The 22,653-nt window shown below is 41.7% G+C and overlaps 1 protein-coding gene across 3 annotated transcripts in view; it reads left to right on the top strand.

Moving 5' to 3' along the window:
* The window catches only part of CG14431 (uncharacterized protein), a 60,553-nt gene that overhangs the window by 4,221 nt on the left and 33,679 nt on the right, over nt 1–22,653 (top strand). For all 3 annotated transcript variants that reach the window (NM_001298044.1, NM_001382030.1, NM_132141.5), the window contains exon 2: nt 4,863–5,437. In NM_001298044.1, coding sequence (NP_001284973.1) covers nt 5,063–5,437 — 375 coding nt within the window. In that variant the 5' untranslated portion in view covers nt 4,863–5,062. The remainder of the gene's footprint in view (nt 1–4,862; nt 5,438–22,653) is intronic.

Genomic DNA, 22,653 nt, shown 5'->3' on the forward strand with positions numbered 1-22,653 from the left:
AGCATGAGTGCTTGTAAGGTATCTTTTGCTTTACCCGTATCTACACCGATTTCTCTCAGTGCACTTGTGTGCTTGTCGATGTTCTAATGTATGTATTTGCATCTATTAGTGCGTGCGTGCCATGATGGCCAGTCGACTACAACAGCAACAAATAGCCAAACAAAAAGTTTTGGCTTTAGTTTTTGCATTCGGCTTCGGATTTGGCCTATGGCCATAACGAGATGGCCGATTTCGATGGGTTGAGGGAATTTGGTGGTGTCGAGATAAAAGTTAAAGCCAGCACACAAGTGTGAATTATAACTTGGGGCCACAAGAGAAGGTATTCACATAATTGCACTTAAAACACTGCGTTGCTTATTAATATGAATATAGAAAAGTAGTTAACATTCTTGTAATTAAACTATACAAATTACGTGAAAGTTAGGCAAATATTTGACCAGCTCCGTTCGGGTTCCTTTTCCGTCTGCTCTTCATTACTCATCACGTTTTCCCTGTATCCACATTTCCTTTCCTCCTTTTCAAATTCCATTTTTCCCACTCTCCTGTTCGAAATTCCCATAATTCTCTGCTGCTTCCCAGGAGGTTAAGGGTATCCAGTGCTTCGTCAGGAACTTTCGTTCGCTTGACAACCGTACAGACAAAATGGCTTAGTGTAACACTTCCGTTTCCTGCCTCTCACACACACACACACACAAGAAGAGGGTCTCATTTGATTAATGGTTTTTTGTGCACTTTCCGGCTCCATTCTGGCCCCCTGTTTATGGGACAAGTTTACAACAGCACGGATCCATTGGAAATGCGTGTTATTATTTGATGCCCCACAGCTGACGAGCGACGAACCCAAGTGTGCCACATTCCTCTAACAATCTATGATTCCTTTCGAGCTGAAAAAAGTAATGTAACCCGCTTATTTCGTGGCTGAATGCGAGCTGGCCACGTTTTTCCTGCTGATTAGTTTTGGGAATTCCCATCGCCTTGGCTGTCAAACATTTTGAATGGTTATGGGCCTTTGCTTTTGGCCTCGTTTTTGGCCAGCATCTGCCATAACTCACATATTTCCCCAACCGTACCGACTGCAGTCGCATTCATGCATAAATTATGCCACGCTGCGTATACGCAACGTTTTGACACCATAAAAATAGCAGACCGACTAGACGACAAAAGCGAAGATGACACAATTCGGGCACTTGGCCAAAAAGGTTAAATTCACGCCGATTGAGGCGGTGAACTCCGGCTAGCGAGCAGCTCATCCGTATCCGGGCCAGGCAAATCCTAAAGATGATAGTGAACAGCGAGCATTCCAATGAGTGCACCGAGAGGAAACTCTAGGACTTAGAAACATTCTTATCCATTATTAAATGGAGTCATAATTTCCGTGAATTAAAATACAAACTAGAAATCTGGGAACTTGCTTCAAGTCTGCATAATCTGCATTGCCTAACTTGTGAATAGTTTTTCTCAGTGCAGCCACGTGCTCGGCAGGACATCATTTGAGTTTGGCGCTCTTTGTGCCAAATGGCCAATGCCCTGAAACGGTGTGAGATCGAAATTTGTTGGAATGCAAATCAAATTAGACACACACACACAACAGGAGCCATCGAAACGTTAGCGGGAGGAGGTGCTGAGTAGTCCTGCGACTCCTTCTGCTGGCGAAGCTCAAAGGCCGGATGCTTTTAATCAAAACAGCAATGCAGCTGGCCGCCGGCCATCGGCTCTTCGCCCTTCGTTCACCTGAAATCGGCAAGTGGAAAATATGCTGCAGCTGGCCTAAGGCACATGGAATCGACACACGGTTGCACAAGGCAACAACAACAGTAGTAGCAGCATTTTCCGCAAGCCATCCCACTTTTCATCCGCTTTTCATGCCCTTTGTGCGCCGCCTTACTGCGGCATTCTCTTTTCAGATCTCATCGAGCCTGATTGCATTGACCGAAGGATAAGACCAATTGGCGCCACCTGACGCTCACAAGTCGCGAATTCCTTGTCTCGACTTTGTCCTTCTTCCTGCGTTCTTCACTCTTCATCCTTGGTCTCTTTCGCTCTTACGATGCGCTTAATTGCCCGGAAGAGCCGGAAACATTTGTGATCCGCCAAGGGATTTATGGCTCACTGCATTTTGCAAGTAAAACAGCTTATGGTTATATTAATGAAATAAAAATGGTAAATATTGTAGGGTATTTGAATGGCTGTGCTAGAAGGGATATCTTGTTGCCTATCCTGTATCATAGGCGTAAATCCAACAGAACGAGGAATTCGCAACTATTTCACTAACGAGCAACAAGGTGCCACGCCCCCCTTTTGGCTGGCTTTGAGTAGCGTTCATTTGCCTAGCATTGCTTTTTGCCCACTTCCGGCGTCGAGAACGACTACATCCACCCACATCCGGTTTGCTCCTGCAGCTACTTCCGCTTGTCCAGGACATTCTTATCAGCGTCGCACGTTTTTATCATAAATTTTACACTTCGCTTGCAATTTTTCGCTCGATTTTTGTGGCCAGCAGCGGCGAAATCTTTACTTGTTTTCTGTTTTTTTTTTGGCAGCAGCATAAAACGCCAGACGACCCCATCGGATTTTGAGTTCTGGAACGCGTCTTGTTGAGTTCTGGGCCCCCCATTAAAATACTTTATGGTTGGCAGGTTATGGGGACATTACGTAATACTGGTGGCGTAGCCAATGTGGAAACAAGTGTTGGTCCTCCCGCCATTTATTGTTTATCAATTTTACGAGGGTTGCTATAAACGCGGCACGGTTTGTAGTGATTTAAAGCGAAACAAGCGAAACCAATTTTCTCCAACAATATTTGATGGTAATACTTTATTTAAACGCCCTTCTATTTTTAGTCTGCGAACATTTCAACTTTAAAGTTAGATAGTCCATAAAATCATAAATATTCATACGCTGTTGTTGTGTTCTTTAGTTTTCTTTTCAGACAAACCGGTTTTCGTTTTGTTTTCAAATAGGTAATTCTTTTTTTTATTCTTTTCTGTAAATAATTTGTAATCCTTTCAGACTATAGTGTCCACAATTTAAGTCTTTAAAAGGGCGACTGATTTGTAGACTGTTTTATAAAAAACACTCCATGTCTGAATGAATACACTGGCAACATTGCTGTAGGCAATTTATGGATTTTATTCATTGTACGGCTTGGCTTACTGGTGGTCCTTTTGTATTGGCAATATTTTTTATGATTGCCCACCTTGGTTCGCAATCAACCCACTCGCTGATTGGCGTAATGACGATGATTATTGGGCCACTTTACAGGATGGGCGGTGATAGAGAGGGGTCTGTGCGCCATCATGTCTGCCATTCAACTCGAATGATCATTGCTCTGCGGCCAACGGACACTTGTGCAAATGAAGTGTGTACACAAAGTATCATTCACGCTATCATTGACACCAAACAAGAGGGGAAATGCCATTGAAGGGCGGGCTTCACTGTAGGAGCAGCACAGGAGCAGCGGTAAAAACAAGTTTGTTAACGCAGTCAAAAGTTGTTGGCCATCGAAATGTTGAGATTCCCATTTATTTTTGCATTCTGGGCCAGTAAAATAAATTTAATTTTACGCAGCCAGTGAATTTTTGCATGGCAATGCAGTTTGTATACATATGTACATTCATATCATCATATCCAGCATTAAATTGTTCTTATTTTTTCAACAGCATTTTGTTTGCCTGCTTGTCCTTTGCGGATGTGCAAATATTTTGGGCGAAAAAGTCAATACAATAATGACCAAAATATGGCATTCGATTCGAATGTAAAGCTCTTGTAATAAACAATTAAATTCTTGTGTAGTTTGCAGCATTTTGTTGCAATTAAGGTTCCAGTATTTGATAATTTTATTATTTTTTTTAACAGAAAAATAAGGAAAATCTGAATTCTTAACTTACATGAGATTATTCATTTGGGCTTCGTTTTCTGTGTGTAAAATTTATGATTATGCAGCTGCTGAAGAGGCGCCCGAGCGAGAAGGGGCGATAGTGAGCGAGCGAGAGGCATGTAATTGCTGCCGGCTCTCCTTTTGCAGCCATTATTGCCACGCCCCCTTTGGCATTAGCCGCAGCAAAGTGCAATTTTCGCAGCAACTTTTATTGCATAGATATTGAAAAATTCAATATCGGCGCTCATCTTCATCATTAACACCATCATCCGCTTTTACTCCGCATTTAATTGAAAAGTGAAATTGATTTCTTCATCGCCTTTCTTCTGCGCAAAAGAAAGAAAATGGTTTTGTTTTTTCATTTCGACTTGTGCATTCATTATGGAAAAATCATATTTTTGATTTTTGCACGCAGACATTTTGCCAATTGGCACTCATTATTTGCCATTTTCTTTTGTTTTAATTGCCGCGTTTCTTTTCGTTGTTTCCTATCCATTTCTTTTTTTTATGTTCGCTATGCGTTTGCGTTTGCTGTGGCCATTTCCATTTGTGGCCACAATTATTGCCATGGAATATTAAGATGATACATGCCCCAACTACTCGAAATGGTGCTTAAAAATTCCATTAACTTGCACCAGCAACAAATTCGTAGGCCAAATTGGAGAAAAAGTCTAGAAGTCAGTTTTTTTTTTACATTTTTTAAATTTTAAATGTATTAAGTGAAGAATCTTAACATCACAGACTGGAGAATATTCTTAAGAATTATCTAGAAGAATATCTAAAAGTTATTTAGTTATTATCAAATGTTGAGTTTTTGCCTATGCATAGTGCTACTTTTTTTTTGTGATAAGCATTAAAGCAGCTATTTGGCAAATTCCCCTATATTCGAAACACTCACAAATGTATCCCTATATGTCTGACACTTAAGAACAAGCTGTATTTATTTGCGCTCTACTCACTCGTTCAACAAATGTTTTTCTTCCAGTGGGGCAGGAGCAAAAACACTTGCAACTGTTGGAGGCGAGGAAATCCAAATCCAGAAACCAGAGACAGGAAAACACAGCGGCAAACCAAAGTGTTGCATACTTGGCACAAATAGAATAGCGTGAGCGAAGATACGGATACGAATATACGTACAGATACAGATACATATCCGCCACTCCATAGACGCAGAGGAGCGGCAACATGCCGTCGTCAGCAATAAATAAAGCAGCACGCAGTGTTGCCAATGCGATTCAATTGCTGGCAATCGTTCTCTATTGCTGCTGCATGGTGCATGGACAACAGCAGCAGCAGCAGCAGCAGCAGCTACAACCACAACAGCAGCAACACTTGAAGTACCAGCAATTGCAATACCAAATGCAGCAGCAATATGAATACCAGCAGCAGCAGCACTACCAGCAGCAGTTTCAGCAGCAGCAGCAGCAACAGCAGCAACAGCAGCAGCAGCTGCAACAGCAACAGCAGCAGCAGCAACATCTGACACCCACGGCAGCACTTGCCCAGCAGCAGCAGCAGCATGAGGAGCAAATCGACTTGCTGTCCACTCAACCAACTCAGGTGAGTGATAATCTGGCCATCACAATTTATAACAATTATTGTGGGTTGAAATGTGCGGAGGATTGGTGGGTAGTTGCTGGTTTTTTGCACCGAAAAGTAAAGCCGACTTCAGCTCATTTTGCAATTAATTGAACTTCGAGAGCCAGCCAGAGTTGCCACAGCTGGCGCACATCTGACTGTCTCTCTCTTTAGCTCTCTCTCTCTCTCTCTCTCTCTCGCTCGCTTGCTGGCAAATTGAATTTGATTTGAGTTCTTCTTCCAAAGCAGCAGCTGCAACTGCTTAAAAACCAAATCCCCAATTGCCAACTTTTCGTTTTGCCAGCCCGGCTTTTCCAGGAGATTGGCCCACAGCCAGGCAGTGAACCTCAAGTTCAATAAGCTGATTAACTGAATGAAATCAGCAATGAAAATGAAATAGAAAGTGCCTCCAGCTTTTTGGCTTGGCTTCTTTTGTTCCGTTGAATAAACCAAGGCAACCGCCGCCATCCAACTGATGCCCTCTCAGTCTCAGTCCCAGGCGCCCATTTGCCAAAGTTGCCACCCAGAAGTAACCACTTCTGGCAGCCGCACTTCTGGCAATTTGCGGCTGTTAAATGATTAATTTGTTTTTGATAGACTTTAAGTTATATTTAATTAGCAGAGCAAGAAAGAAAGAAAGGAAATCGGAAAGGAAAGAAACTTTTACCCAGGAGGAAGCATGCATTTGAAATGAGTTGGCAGCTCAGTTTGGAAGGCTGTTGTGGAACAGTCTGGTCAGATTAAGTTTGCCAATGGATAAGGGATAATTGATAAGCAAAATGAACAATACTAGCCCTTTGGCTATATTTGTTAATTTAATGCATCTAAGCTTAGGTTATTAACCCATCATAAGCCAGTCTGGCACCGCAGTTAGTGCAGTTTTCAGCTTCGAAGAGCAACAAATATTTTGACACTTTTGCACACATTCGGAGGCATTTCAATTGGTGTGTCTGTCGTACTTTTTTTTTTTTTCAAAGACCACTTCTTGTGGGTGGGGTAGGGCTGTTCTGGCTGCGGCAAGCCGGTTAATTTCACACACGATTTGCTGCTTAGTTTTTGCACTTTCCACACTCCTGTCAACTGACTTCTCACAGCCTTGACTGCTTCTTCTCCTCCTCCCAAACACCGCCCCCCTCCCGATTTGGACAAAAGGCGCGCCAAGCTTTTGTCAGGGGCACGACCACCGACTTTCCATCCCAACGCAATCCTGAAACACCAACCCTCCCCTCTTTTTCCTCCATTCCGCTGAAACTGAAACCCAGAGCTCTAAACCAACTTTGCAGGACAAAACGTGGCAGCGTTTTGTAGATTTTAAGTCCCATAAATTTTAAGTGTCAATATATAAAACCGCATATGTGCGGGGCCAACAATGGATGCGCCACATGGCGGGTTGGGGGCGTTGCAAAGGAGGGGGAGTGGCGGGGACAACGAATGGCAACGAGTCGAAATTCATAAATTCAAGCGTGGACGAAACGAAATGGTAAAATAAAATGCAACCAGCAGAAGTAAAAGCAGGAGCAGTCTTGGCTAGGATTGCGAATGGACTAGAGATGGAATACTCGTTGGGATTATCAAAAATAACTATCGAAGCTTGGCTATCGAAGCAGTGCTATATAATCGAAGAAATTGCATTTTTAGAAGCGAGACAATGTGGAAGGTTAATAAAAACGTAATACTTGCACTTAAAGTTTAACTGTTTTCAAGTATCATTGCCTGCCTTTTATTCCACACAATATGGCAGCTTCAGAATTTATTATACAGGGAGTGCAACTAAAATTAATAATAATTTGTACAATTTTTTTCGTGGTGCCTGAGCCTCAAACTATCACGTTGCCACAGGACATTGCCGGTCATGCTACACGTGTCACGTTGCCATCCCTGGGGAGCCACACATAAATTATATGAATGAGGTTTTTTGCTTTATAGTTGCGCGTTCCGTGTCTGTGGCCGAGGGCCATGGCCATTCGGGCCAAGCTCTCTGCTCCCGCCTCTGACCGTGCCCCCTTTTCCGCCCCACTAATCCCCCAGCTCCATGTGGCTTTTATTTTATTGCAAACTTCAAATAAAAACAGCAGCAAAAAGTTGTTAAAAGAAAACGAGCAAGCGAGCCAAAAAAAAAAAACAAAACAAAAAATGGAAACCGACGCGGGAAGCAGCACGAGAGCAAAGTGGATATATTGTATGAAATAAAAAACAGCATCAACAATGCAAGTTCTCGGGGAGGCAGTATACTGATCCTGGATCCCCGAAACTCGCCGAATCCCCCCCCGAATCCTCCACAAACTCAGTGAACTGCGGTCGCCGCATTGGAAACCAAGACGGGGGAGAAGGCAATCAAATCAATTTCGTCCTGCACTCCAGTCCATCGAGCCATGACCGCATCAAAATCGCCAGCGAGGAGTTCAAAGTGTGGCATTTAATAATCGATGGGTTCATCAATCAAGGTCCTCTGCCTAGGCTTCATTTTTCATTCGATTCGAATGAGTTGACACAAATAGCAAACAGCTTAAAATTCAATAAAATTGCCACATTCTTAAGCGATTGATTTATCGAAAGTGGCAAGTGGCATGTGGTGGGGGTAATTTCTTAAAATTCAATACAATTTCAGTGCTTTGCAGCAAATGATTTATGTGCTATGCAGTATATGGTTTATTTCGAGCAGACTTTCTTCAACAAATAGTCTATGCATTCACATGTAAAATGAAATGTTACACATACTAAAAAATTGTTGAAATTCATGCACACATTATGGAGAAGAAAACGAGTATTCAACCCATAAATCCCATGATGGTGGAATTATGAAGATTTTCGCAGCACTTGTGGCAAATTATCTTGAAATTGTAATTACAAATTTTGTTGCGTACTTATTAGGGCAAGCAGCTGAGACATCCACTAAAAGGAGGCGGCTGCGGGTGGCGGAAAATGGGTGTGGAAAATGGAAAATGGGCAAGTGGCAGGAAAACCCCGTTGAGACGCCGTGTCAGTCAGTGGCAAAGCTGAAAATCGCTAAAGATTAATGATGCAAAAAATTGAGCATCATTAAAGAAAGTGAAAATGGAATTAAGTGCAGCACAGAGAGGATGGGCAATTGGGTCGAAATGGGTTGGTGCAGGCAACAGGGAAGTGGAAATGTTGATACAAAAAAAAAAAAACAAAAAAAAAACACTCTCACACACACATGAAAGAGATGGGGCCGAAGTACGTGCAACACGCAAGGCGGAAGAAAATGGCGGCATAAAACTTAACTACAATAAGCGACGGGCCAAAAACGAGCTGACAACAACAACGACAGCAAATACTACACCATCTGCAACAACAAGATGTGTTGTTGCATCCACAATGAAAAATGCCTACATAAATGCTATCAATTAATTGTTTGTTTGTTTTTATTGCCAATATATTTATAGTAATTAAAGAATAACTTTATAAAAATCAGTTATTATCTTGTACTTAATTAATGCACATAATTAACTTTTACCTAATTAGCAGTATTTGTTTATTTGATTTATTACTAGTAATTTAATAATTAATAATTAGTATTTAAGAGATGGTAAATATTTACGAATTTCCTATCTTTGCACCCAATTTTTTTCTCGCTGTATGTGTGGGCGTGACCTCGAAGGTCTCTATCTGTGTAGCAAGTAGTTAGGCCAAGTGCCACGTACGTGCAGCGGAAGCGGAAATGGCAAGTGCCGTCACAGAAACGCCCTCTGTTGGTGGGAAAGTAGCAATAGAGGAGGCGCTCGCCAAGGGAATCCCCCGCTAATGTCTTGAGCACGTTGTCTCCGCTGAGCCCGTGAAACCGCCAAAAAGCCCCTAAAACCTACTAATACACCACCCCCCCCCCCTCGCGCGAATCTAGACCAGCCAGCAGAACGGGGACAACAAGTTGGCCAGTTATGGCTCATGGCCCGAATAAAACACTTCATAAACTATGAAGACGGTTGGGAATTTTCACACATCCCAGTGGGAATCTCCCCTATCGATTTGGCTTCCAAACATTTTAGCACCAAGTTGAGTTTTAAACGAACTTTCAAATTTAATAACTTGAATTTAGAGCTTATCATTAAAGCTATTTAGCTGGCATGATTTTTCTAGCTTAAACAGACTTTTAACTACCTCTTTCACAACAGTTGTTGCCTGCAAAACCATTATAATTAAAGCGGCTTTAAATGGTAAATTATATGCCATTTTACCACCAATTTCTAACCTCGAGCAAAGGAGAGAAAATTGGGAAATTCTGAAGCCAAAATGAAAATGTCTGTCTGGAGGCATTAGACAACAACTTAGTGGGTTGCGAATGGGCGAATAAGTTTTCCCCCCATATACGTTGCAACCGCAACGCGAATATTTTGTTACGCAACCCGCAGAAGGAGACGGCAATAAGCCGCCAAAAAAGAGATGGCAACATAGAACGGGCATGCCGAAAAATAATTAGCGCGTTGTGTTTATAAGTTTCCGTTTAAAAGCGTTTTACGTGCTAACCGGAGGGGAAAAACTGATGAAAATGACTGGTGGAAAATGTGTGGGAAATGGGGGTTCACTGCTGGATGAGATTACAGCTTTGATATATTAATGAACTGGCGTTGCGAGGAGGCAAAAGGGGCAGCATCCGGAACACGGCCATTTCCATTGATGTTTTTCACTTTGAGAAAGGTTAATCCATTTACAAACGCACCAGCTAAGCGATTCAATTATTAATGAATTTAAATTGATTTGTCACAACTTTGTGGCAATTTCGGTGCAAGAGTTGTGCATTCTCTGTTCTTTGGTTTTAATCAATATCTAAAATAAGTACTGCTGCTAGGCCAATAAACCACAAAATTTTTATTCAATTAGGGCAACTTTGCGCACACAATGCCCTAAAAATAAAATTCGCAAAAAAAAACCATACCAATTTGCGGTTTTCGCTATAAACTTACCGCGAAATAGTTGCAAATAAAAAAAATATGCTGGAAACAAAAACAAAAAAAAAACCAAACAAAAATCCTTTGACTTTGTTTGGCCAAAGTTGGTGGATTGAAAAGGGTGGGCGTGGCCCGGTGGGGGGGGGGGCGGGTGATTTTGGGCAAACAACAGCATCAAAAGCCAGCACGAATATGCAAAAATAAAATGTTGATTTTGTTGTTTTATAGTTTCGCATATGAAAACATTGGTCCGGGCCAAAAAGCAGCGGCTGCCGGTGGCATGTGATAAGCGCCACTAAAGCCCTATAAGCTTACGGCATTACAGCAACATCAGCAGCCGGCAACCAGCAACTGGCAACCAGCAACTTGCAACATCGGCAATGGGGCAACCAGCAGCAGCCGTCAGCCGGCAACTTGCTGCAAAACGGCTGCCCCAAAAACTAGGCAACAAACACAAGAAGCGGCAGCAGGATTAAGTGCAAACTCGGCGGGGTGCGGAGAATGATGAAGGGGCTGCTGGGAAAAGCTGCAATGAAATACCAAAATATGTTAGTCCTAATGCGCCGATAAGAAAACTCCAAAATGCTGTTTAATGCCGTTTAAGACTAATTATGCTGCAGGATTGAAAAGTCTCAAGAAACTGATAAATTAGTATGAAAATCTATATGAAAAGGTATTGTATTATGATGATTAAGATAACCAGCTGGTTCTTTGCAGCATTAATGGCTTCAGTTCAAAAGTGCATAATTAGTTTTATATAAATATGTACCACTTTAGTAGTACTCACTTAGTCAAATGGGAATTGGGATTGCCCTCTGTCAATTGTCAATCGCCCCTCGTTTGCTGATTTTTTTTTTGCTGGTGTGTTTGCCTTTCAATGCGATCCCCGCATAATTAGCTCATTTCGAATGCATTTGAATGGATTCCCCTCGATTTGGTTACAAAATGTGATGGTGTGTATTTGCAAAGTGCCGGCAGGAAAAGGGGAGGTAGATGCATTGTTGTTACGGACACAATCACGTACACGAGAATGTGTGCGTGTGTGTGTGTGTGTGTGTGTGGGCATCCTTGGAAAAATGGTCGCCAATTGAGCGGTTTGTTTGTCCGCTCAATCCACTCGGAAAAATCACAGCCCCCTCTGCATTCCGCTGACATTTCCCTAAACTCTGAATGGAAAAAAAAAGGACTAAACAAATAAAGTTGCTTGCAAATGATTGTTAAAAATCTGCATAAAATGTAACAAATACCAGTTTGCAAAATTCCACACACCCATCGTCGGGCAAAAGTGCTTAATTAGCACAAAATTAGAGGTGAATCCTTGTGAATTATTACTATCCTGGCTGGCGGAATTGGTTTGAATATTTGGCGTCCAACATTATTGCAACTAATTAAAGTGAAATGCAAATATTTGATCAAATGAAAATTCACTGCACCTAGCTCAACTGAAATTGATTAAATTTTTGGTCGCGTCAAAAAAAAAAAGTAATAATAATAAAATAAAAGCAAATGTCAAACGAGGCGAACGCATTCGAATAAAATGAAATGAAATTACAAATTAATGGTTGGCGTACAATGGTAAGCCGAAAAGAGTTTGGTTACACAAAATGTGCAATGTTAAGGTTTATAGTTGAAATTTTTGGCTAGTTTATACCAATTTACATCGAACATTTTGCCACTCTCTTTTGTGGGCAGTCACTTGCAATGCACGTAAGTTGCAAATCGGTATGAAAACAAATGCAGCTCTATTTAAACAGACACTATGCAACATAAAATCTATAGAATAATGAACTTTTCGAAAAAACAAACGCGACCATAGCTTCAATATTAATTTAATTTAAATCGAAATATTCATATTTTTTCTTTATGAAACAGCAGCCGATTTTAATGGTATCTATGGGTTGCGCCGCCGCTCTTACGATTTTCCGAAATGTTTTCCACTCGTAGCCCCCATTTCCTCTTGAAATCACTCGCAATCTCCCTACCCCCTTCCTCTTTAACTACCAACGAGCTAAGCGTCCATTTAAATGTTGGTCAAACACCCGCTGCTGCTTTCCTTCTGGCTGGAAAATGGGGTGGCAAAGCGGAAGGATATCTTGTTCGCACGCCATTACACACTCACAGACAAGGTCTGCTACAGATCTGTGTGTGTGTCTCTGTGTGTGTGAGAGGTTGAGTGAGTGTGTGTGCGAATGCAATTCGATTGCACACGCTCGAGTGGGCGACAAGCGTAAAAATGCAAATATTTACAAATATGAGAACGAGACCAGAAATTGCCATTGCCAAAAAGCGTGGGGCTGCGGTGCGCAAGGGTATGTCCCACTCAACCAATTTCCCCTCCATTCGGCTCCACTTTTGTTATCATTGCGGCTGCCAGTTTGAATTTCGGTTTTGTCAACTGGCAACACCATTGTAGCAATTTGCAATTTAAACACAATTTATCGACATACTATTTGGCATATGAAACATGGAATATTCCCGCTCTAAAGTGGCGAATTCAAGTCGAGAGTCAACTCATTCGATTTTCCGCTCCACACAACCCCACTTTCGGAAAATCCTTTACGATTAACATGTAGTTTTTTGCAAATATCGCAGAAGTCCACTTGATAAAAGGCCAAATACCCGAGGACAATTGCAACTGTTTGTGTCACCCTCAAAATGTCACATTAATGTTTAGATATTAACGTGAACCTACAACTAAACTATTAGGATAATATAATCGTTTACATATTTATTTCAGCCTTAGGTACTTAAATATATAAATAGAAGAATGCGTAACATTATAGTTTGATAGAATGATAACTCTAAATGCATCCTTGTGCCTGAAAAACATCCTTTTTTTTCTGTCTGTGCATCTGTTCGATGTGCGTTTGCATCTCTCGTATTTATATCGTGATATCGTCGACGTTTTGCCTTGTAATTAAATTTCCTGTCGCTATGCCCATGAGAGAACAAAGTGGCCATCCCCCCACCATGACCTACGACCTCGGCCTCAGTGGGTTGGTAAGGGGGGGGGGGGCTGAGGAGAGAGAGGGTGTAAGGGGAAAAGCACACAAACTGCGTATGTGACGGTGTGAGAAATACCGCCTGAGCAAATATAGCTCAACTGTTTTAAACTGCATGACAGTTGATTTCACTTGACTTAAGGTGTTGAGGCACCCAAGGAAAATAAAGTGCGGGGTAAAAAGAAATGGAGCAACGAAAGAAGGTCAACTAGCTGCGGCCAAAGTTCAGGCTTGTGGGTTAAGCCAAGATTTATAAAGCCAACAGAAACACGAAACGGCAACGGCAACTATTTGAGTTAGGGCCACGCACTGAATTATTGAATGGATTGGCCAATTGACAGGGAAAATGACTTTGTGTTCGCCGTGCATATGTGTGTGTGTGTGTGTATGAGTTTGCGTGTATGTGTGGGCGATTTGAGGTGTAATGAAGCGATTGCCCGATGTAGTTACCGTCAGCATTTAGGGCCATCAATACGTAATTCCCATTCCCATTCCCATTCCCGATTCTCAACTGCGAATCACCTTGCCCCATCCCATCGCTTTTGTCTCCGCCCGCAATTTGTCAATAATTGCTCAAGTCATGGCTGCCGGTGGATTCGATTTGATTCCATTCGAATTGAATTGAACAGGGGTGCGGCCAATGTGTCTGCATGATTCATGAGTGCCACATGATCGCCCTGACCCGAATCGCTTATAACTTAATAATTGTTCGCTGGCATAGACTGCAGTTTAACTTTTGTTAGTGCACTCACCCACTTTTGATAACCGGGTTTCAACCCAACAGCCAATTGGCAGATTATCCGATTTCAAATTTCAGTCGACTAGAAGCCAAAATAATCAACAAAAATTAATCCATTAACAAAGAAATCGGTCTTGATTTTGAGTAAGAAAAATATCAGAATTTTACGTACAACTTTTTTAATGGAAGTTTAAATGTGGAATGCCATACCTTGTTAAATTCGTAGCTTAATTTCCTATCAAGTGGCATTCCCAGCTAAAAATTTTTAAATTTCGCGATTTTTCGAAAAAAAAACGTGATGTTACCCCTTATAAAAAAGTGAAAATTTCGAAAAAAATTATTTTAACCAAATCATCTAAAAAAGGTAATGGGTCGTTAGGTTAGGTTGCCAGCTGCAAAAAACAGTATGTTTCGTATCCGTGAGTCTTAATTTTGCGAAGTTACAATTAAAAAGCCAATAAAAAAAATCGCTAATTTTGGTTAAAAAATGGATCTTGATTTTTAGTAAGAAAAGTATCAGAATTTTACGTACAACTTTTTTAATGGAAGTTTAAATGTGGAATGCCATACCTTGTTAAATTCGTAGCTTAATTTCCTATCAAGTGGCATTCCCAGCTAAAAATTTTTAAATTTCACCATTTTTCGAAAAAAAACGTGATGTTACCCCTTATAAAAAAGTGAAAAAATCGAAAAAAATTATTTTTACCAAATCATCTAAAAAGGGTAATGGGTCGTTAGGTTGGGTTGTCAGCTGCAAAAAACAGTATGTTTCGTATCCGTGAGTCTTAATTTTGCGAAGTTACAACTAAAAAACCATCAAATTATCTGATAACAAAACAAAAGTCGGTACAATTGTTAATTTCCACTCAAAAATGAAAAATGAAATGAAATGTTTCAGATTCCGAAGTGCCTCGTTGGTTTCTGTGCATTCTTTTGTGGATCTATTATCCATTGTGGGCACTCGAAACGTTTTTCATGGCTCAATCGAGATAGAAGAACAACGTCGGCGGTTCCATCAATAAACGCGACAATTGCTCACACAGACAGAATTCGATGCACTAGAATCATAGAGAGAGACAGGTGGATGTCGAATGAGAGGGATGGAGACAGCGCATTGTTTTTATCTGCCAAAGGGAATGAAGGATGCAAGAAACGCTTTAACCCACTGCCTGAATCAAAACCACAAAAACCGAAAAACCACTCAAAAAGAGTGAGAGCGATGGCGATAGCCATCAGAGAGTGAGACGGCTGATGAGGGGGCCGAAAGAGAGATAGCAAGCCGAAGCTATGCAAAGTTCATAGTATAATTTTCAACGCCGAACGGAAGTTTAAGCCAAGCAATAACACACATACATATACCCAAAATACACAGCCTCACACACACACACACACACACTGACTGATCGATTTTCAATTGAAATTCAGTGGTTTCCTTTACACAGGGCACATGTTGTTGGTGTTTTTTCCTTGATGGCCGCACCGAAAACAAGATAAAAAGCCTTTAAACAGAACCAATTTCAAGAGTGGGGTGCCATTAATTAAAGCAATTAAATGGATTTTTCATTTAAATTCAATTGCAGTACCGTTGTTCGTTATCCTTCTTGTACATCGGCCTTATGGCCATCATCGGCTTGTGAACTCTTGCTGTTTTGGCCTGGCCGTAAAAACTTCCTCTTCCCGGAGGACACGTGCTTTGAGGGGAAAACTTTTTTATTGCCCATGCAAACGATCTGGCCGAGGAGCACTAACGAAACCAAAGCCAAACGAACGGCAAGGACAATAACGGAAGTAGTAAACAGGACTCGCATTGACATTTAAATGCCGCATTAAATTGCATTGGCAAATGGTCGAAAAGTTTTCAAAATTACCTAACGAACGGCAGGAAAATTTGTATTCCTAAAACATTTATAGTAATTTCTTCGGCGTTTTTTTTTTTACATTAACACATTTAATTGAGAGTAAGTCTTTCAAAAGTGAAATGTATTTCACTTTTACTAGCACTTTTCGCTTAAAATTTTTTAAATTGTATTAATTAAAACAGCCTAAAATTATTCCAATTCTTCATATTTATGTGAAATTATGTTTGTACATTCCAATTTTATGAAAGGATATCAAATCGGCAGGAAAAAGCATATGTCTTCAATGCGAAGACGGCAAAAACTAGTTTTCAGTCACGTTCAGATGACTCCATTCAATATATTTGAAATTGCTAGCGCAGCTTCTTAGCTGCCCAACCAAAAGTAAGCCCTGAGATCCACACACACACACGCTCTCATTTGGACGTTATCCTGGCATTATCCTGCCCATTTGGTTGGCAATAAAATTGCGAATGCTTTAAATGCATTATGGCGAGTATCATTAAGTACAGTTGTCCCCAAAAAGTTGGCCCGGCAAGAAATTGCGGGGCGTGTGCGATTGTAAAACATGCATTAATGTGGCCTACGTGTGCACTCACACAGACACACAGACACACAGACAACCGCACACGAATGGCACACGCACACAACTGCACGTAGGAAAATTTTCAATTAATTTGCAGACCAAGATGCAGAGGCGAAACGAAACGAAACGAAACGAAAAATGGGGAAAATGTGGAGTGGAGTATCTTGCACTGACACCAGCAGACAATGCTAAAGATACGCTCATGTCGGATGTTGTCCTCTTGCCAACGCACACGCACGCACAAACACGCACACACACGCACACACACACACGCACATAAGCTGTCAGAAATCTGCACTTCCGTCTTTTTGTCGATGGTCCGCCATTGCGGCGGAAGTTGTGTGGTAAATGCATTTGCATCGATGAATCGCCCACTTTTGCAACACCGCCCCCCCAAACCCGCCCCTTCTCTCCATCAAAAACCATCTACGAAAATCGCCCGCTTCCCGCCAGCCAACACACTATATGTGCACGCTTGGCCAGCCATAATGAATATTCATATGATTAAGGGATTTACCCCGCCCGTAATTGAATTACCCCGAAAGAATTTCAAAATAAAAAACCCAATTTAAAATGACGCACAAAGTATTGGTCGTCGTAATGGGTTAATGAGAAAATTGGCGGGCCCATTGGTTGTTTATTACGCTGCAAGGGATTCCCAAAAACAAAACAAAAAAAGAAAAACGTGAGTTGAAAGGTGAGGTGTGAATATAAATATAATGTCCGCCATTTCCATCACAATATGCCAGCCGCTTTGAATTAATAATCTGAAATGCAAACAAGTTAATACAAAATATTTGAAATTATTCACATTTAGTGAGCTCTCAATTCCTAATAGCATTAACATAAACTTTAAGTACACACTTTGCAATAATGCAATAATTTAATACATTTGATTGCAATGACCAAAGTTGCCAAGTGAACACAACCTGAAAATGGATGGATCAGTGGTTGTAGTCGCATTCGGGTATTCGTAATGGATTTTTCCTCGAAATTGGACAACGCTTGTTGCCACCACACAAAAGTCCGATTGCGATGCCTGCCATCTGTGTGCAATCAGCATTAGCCACGCCCTCAAAGGGGGCTTTTTCCGACCCCGCATTTCACAGGACAGCAAGGGGTGGAAAGGGGGTGTTGGTGTTTGGACAAAAGGATTCATAATTCGCACAGATACAGAAACAAAAGGGGGCAAGGACATTAGCCGATGACCTCCTCAACAGCCTCCGATTACTTAACGGCCTGGCACATATTGTGTTGGCCCACATAGCTGGTGACAAATGTAAATTTGGATTTCGGACTTGGCCAACTCTATGCTATCGCCGTCCTGCTCTTTCGGCCACATTCCATTCCGGAAAGTTTGCCTCTGTTCGATTTGCGGGGCGGTAATTGAAAAGCGTCCGTTGCTAATTGACTGGTCGAGTGACTGGCTGACATGCACACATGGAAACACTTTCCCACGCCCCTTACCCGCGCTCTTGCCCCACCCTCCCCGCATTGCCCGCGTCCACTAAACTCTGGTATTCTGGTGACCGCCAGCTGAGTGGTGACCCCGAATGAAATTGTCTTGCCATGCCACAATTTAAAATGAGCGATAAATACAGCGAATGGGAAGTGCAGTTGCCAAAAAAAAAAAGAAGAAATCAAGCAGGCTATTTATTGTATGCAATAAATAATAATGCAATACCAATTATATTGAGTATATTGAGTTTGCATCTGCTTCTAAAAGATACGAAAAAGCAGCTTAGAATTATTCAGCCATCCTGTAGTGCAAAAAATCCAATCCATTCTTCAACTTCTGCCGCCGGTCAAAACATTTGTTCAACTCTCGTTTGCCTTCGAGGGCATATATTTCCCTCGAGTCCTGCCAAAGCGATGAAAACTCTTAATCTTTCACACACACACAAACAGAAACAGTCAAACGCACAGCAGCGGTGATTGATATAGTTCTAAAACAAAACACTTAATTACATATATTTGAAAATCAAAAAAAAATTCGACAGGTTTTCAATTATAATTGCATGTTGAATAAGAAAAAAAGATGGCAGCATCAAAGTTATAAATGATTGTATTTATGCAGATGGATGTGAAAATATGCAATATATTTCACCAAAAGATCGCTTTAAACGCTTGATATATATTTAAATTAAGTATATCATTATATTGCGCATTATAGTGCTGCTGGAACATGTTAGCTTTTTGCTCTTGTTCTTGGCCTTTTCTGTTTTGGCTTTTGTGTCTGGACGGGTTTTTCTTTTTATTTTCGACTTCAGGGCTTCAGCTGCAAGCAATATTGAGTGGATTTTTTCCCTATTGTTTTCTTTTTTTTTTTCGGTTCGGCATTTTTTCATTTCCTCTCCTTTTTTTCGTCCGGTCTGTTTCGCTTTCAGCGGAATGTCAGAAGTGGACGGACGCTGGACAGAGGGTTAGGGGTCAAGGGTTAAGGGGTATCTGCTGGCATCTGCCAGAAGGCGTTAAGTGTTTGAATTTAGTTAGTGCAAAGGGAATTCTGCAGCTGGCTGTCTCAGCTCCTACTCAACTCCGCTCCATCAATTGAATCAACTGCGATTTATTGTTATGGCATTCGGCACTCATCCAGACAGTTATGCGGCTGTTTATGCCTTTTTGCTTGGAATTCGAAACCATATTTCTATATCCTCCGTCGGGCAGACGTGGCGTATGCGTTATATTTGAACTCGGGTGTGCAATGAATTGCAGCTGCTCGATGGGCAAGATTATTTTGATGACGGACTTTTCTTCTCTAACACGCGCTCGCCTCGAGGAGGGCTGTTTACACAGAAAGAAATAGTTATGTAAAATATAAATAGTTATGCCAATTGTTATTTTCCCATTGCTTATTAGTTGTTGCTTAGTGAACGAAAACAATCTTGGTAACTTCTTCTCGCTGTGCATGGCTTGCTCGATTTTATTTTGGTAAATCAACTCATGCCAAGTCAGTGGGAATCATTGCGCAATTTAGCAGCTCGATGCACTTTGCGGAGGCAAAATGCCTGCATCCATCATAAATACACGCTTGATGCGAGTTGTGGCAAAACTTGGAATCACCGAAGCCAAGTGCCCAAACTGGATAAGCTAATGGCAGCCAACGAAAACTGTGCGGCGAACTGCCGAAACTGGGAAAGGTTATACCGAATCAGTGCGGTCGAGGGCATAACGCACGCAAATGGAGACACAAAACGGGCCTAAAGGAGAAAGGCGGCTAGAACGAGTGCAAAAACTATGCCGGAAATACGTGCTTAGCATGAAAACGCACACCAACAACAACGGGAGACGGATGAACAGACACAGACATACACACACGCATGCAGCCGTAGTCATGGAAACACACTCACACACACACACACACACACAAACTAACACTAACACAGACGGAGGCTGGGCACTACTACCAATGCCAGCACACTCACACAGACGCTGGCAGACGCACATGTGGCATATAAACCGCTTAACAATGCCACTTCCGCTTTTGGCATGCGGTTTACCCGCTCGTTGCTTCACTGTACAGTGGGTCAGAACGGCTGGCAGCATTGGCAAATTCATCGAGGATTTGCATATTAAATATTCGCCCAGCCTTATAATTCTTTAAGTTTAAGTGGCGGCAAATCAAGAAACTGCAGTGGCATTCTCAACTAAATCAAGTGCATAAAAGTATGCAGTGAATATATATTCAGTCAGTTTTATGCGAAATATGTGATATGTTTGCTTTCAGAATTATACTAATGCTGGAAAATATATTCATTAGCAATGCATTCATACTCATTAGGCTTATTATCTTTTGAAATAATGTATTTTGCATCCACAGTATCGTATTTTCTGTTCGGTTAGAGACGTCAGTTGTTTATGCCGCTGTCTTTCTTGTTGCTGCTATTGTTGTTGTTTATGTTGCTCACGGTTTTTGTGCACACACACACACACACACACACATGCACACACAGGGGAACCCCCTAAAATGGAAGCGGGATTTTTGGGGCCAGAAAGAGCAGAGCACGAGCAGAGCATTTTCCACATTTTCACAAGTTGAGCCAGCCAGTTGAAGCGCCTACAAAAGCAGTGGGATGCCAGTGGAAAATCGCCTTGGCTTATGCAATCGTTGTTGGCATTGTTTTCTGCAGTCCGAGTTTTGGCTCATAAATAAGTATTTCTCGTTTTTCGGTTCGTCTCGATGTCAGAATTATTTCCATTACATTAGTAACCGGAACGACAACATCTGGTCAAGATTGTTAGCCCCCAAAATAGCAGTTGATTGTATTTTAGTGTTTGTATGTACATACAATATGTATGTACCTTTTAAACAATGGTAATAAAATGCAATAGGAAATATATAAAGTATAAAAAACACCGATGAATGTGAAAGTGTAGCGCATTCTTGACGGCATTAGTTGACCGATTTTAAAGCCATAAATCTTGAATGCAATTTCCTTATTGCTAGGCCGCTCCATTTGGGCCCCTTTTTTCCCCGATTTTGCAGCAGTCAGGAGCAAAACTTTTGCCCGACAGGCCACTGAATGTTTAATGAGCAAATATTTGAGACAAACATTGAACCGAAGTGGAAGCAGTGTGGCCTACCTCGTCCCTCGATCCCGTAAACAATAAGCAGATTGAAGCATTTCTGGCATAACTTATTCATAAGACACACACCCCCTCCCCACAACCTTCCAGCAGCCAACACCTCCTCTCTGTTCGAATTTCTTAAATTCCCGTACCCCACTTGAACTAATTCCCAAATATTAGCTAAACAAACTTCTTTGAAAACTTTCAAACGGTGTGTGTGTGTGTGTGAGTGTGAGTGTTTGTTGGTTCTGGGCTCTGTGCGGTTACCCCAAAAGTGACCGGCAAAAATCAAAGTCAAGCGCCACCTGTCGGGGGGGGGGGGGGGGGGGGGGGAAAGAGTAGCCAACAATGTGCCACACCAATGTCACCTCAACCGCAATGCCACATATGTGATTTTTAGCAATTAAGAAAACTACGAAAATACGAATCTCATGCGGGGTGCTAGATGGCCTACTAAATTATTAAACATTTGCTGTGCGCGGGAGTGAAAGTCACCCCCCAGGTGCAAATATTTGCATGCAACACTTGCTTACATTAAACAAAGTTGAACACAGGTTGCAGCCACGCCCCCATTTAACCCAATGCTGCTGCGCCCCCTTCATGGTCAGTAATATAAATGTACGTGTGTGTGTGTGTGTGTGTGTGTGTGAGTGGGTGGAATGAAATATATCTCTGCGATAATTAAGCACACATTATGAACGCTCATCTGGGCTCCTCGTTCACGTACATATATTCGCCAGTATAACCGAGTCCATGTGTTGTATATATGTATTTACATACATATGTATGTACATATGTATATAGGATTGCCCAGTTGTTTGGATTTTCCCCACTGACCGTGACTCGTTATTCACTTTCCCCAATTAACGCCAGAGAGGCACAGAAAATCACTTTTTATAAGCTGAAATACATACATACAATATAATGGTACAGTAGAGACTCGTTTAAAGCACCTACATGAAATAGAGTAACATATCTGGATTCTATGCTGCCTTTTTTTTTTCGTCTCGTCTGCCGCCAGCCAAGATGTCAATAAACTTTGGGGGTTTCCTCGGAACGTTTTGTTCTTCTTGTTTTTAGCTCTGATTTCAGAGTGACACCAAAAGCAGTTGCGGGAAAACTTCGCGGCCGAGGGTGGTGGTGGAAAATTCAGAGGGGCTGTGCTGCATGCACACATGCACTTAAAAGTGTATTCGTGTAACACGTAAAAGGACTTAAAATGAAGGTGTGCATAACTAAATAAATTCTATCAACAGCAGCAGAAGCAGCAAAAGCAGAGGCAGCAGCGACATCCTCGTGTCGCCTCCTTTTTCGTCCTTAGCCAACATGTGGAACAGGCCTCCCAAGTGGGACAAACACTATTTCTGGCGGTGACACCAAAAGGGGAAAAAACAAGCCAGCACACCAACACACACACATAGTGAAGAAAATGGAAAAATGGAAGGCTCGGAAAACTCAGAGACCCAGAGGACTCAAAAGCATGGGGATGGGTGGGCAAAAATTGTGTTAAGCGTTGATTCTTTTGTTCTTGACTCTGTG

Source organism: Drosophila melanogaster, chromosome X (assembly GCF_000001215.4).
Source record: "Drosophila melanogaster chromosome X".
NCBI lineage: Eukaryota > Metazoa > Arthropoda > Insecta > Diptera > Drosophilidae > Drosophila > Drosophila melanogaster.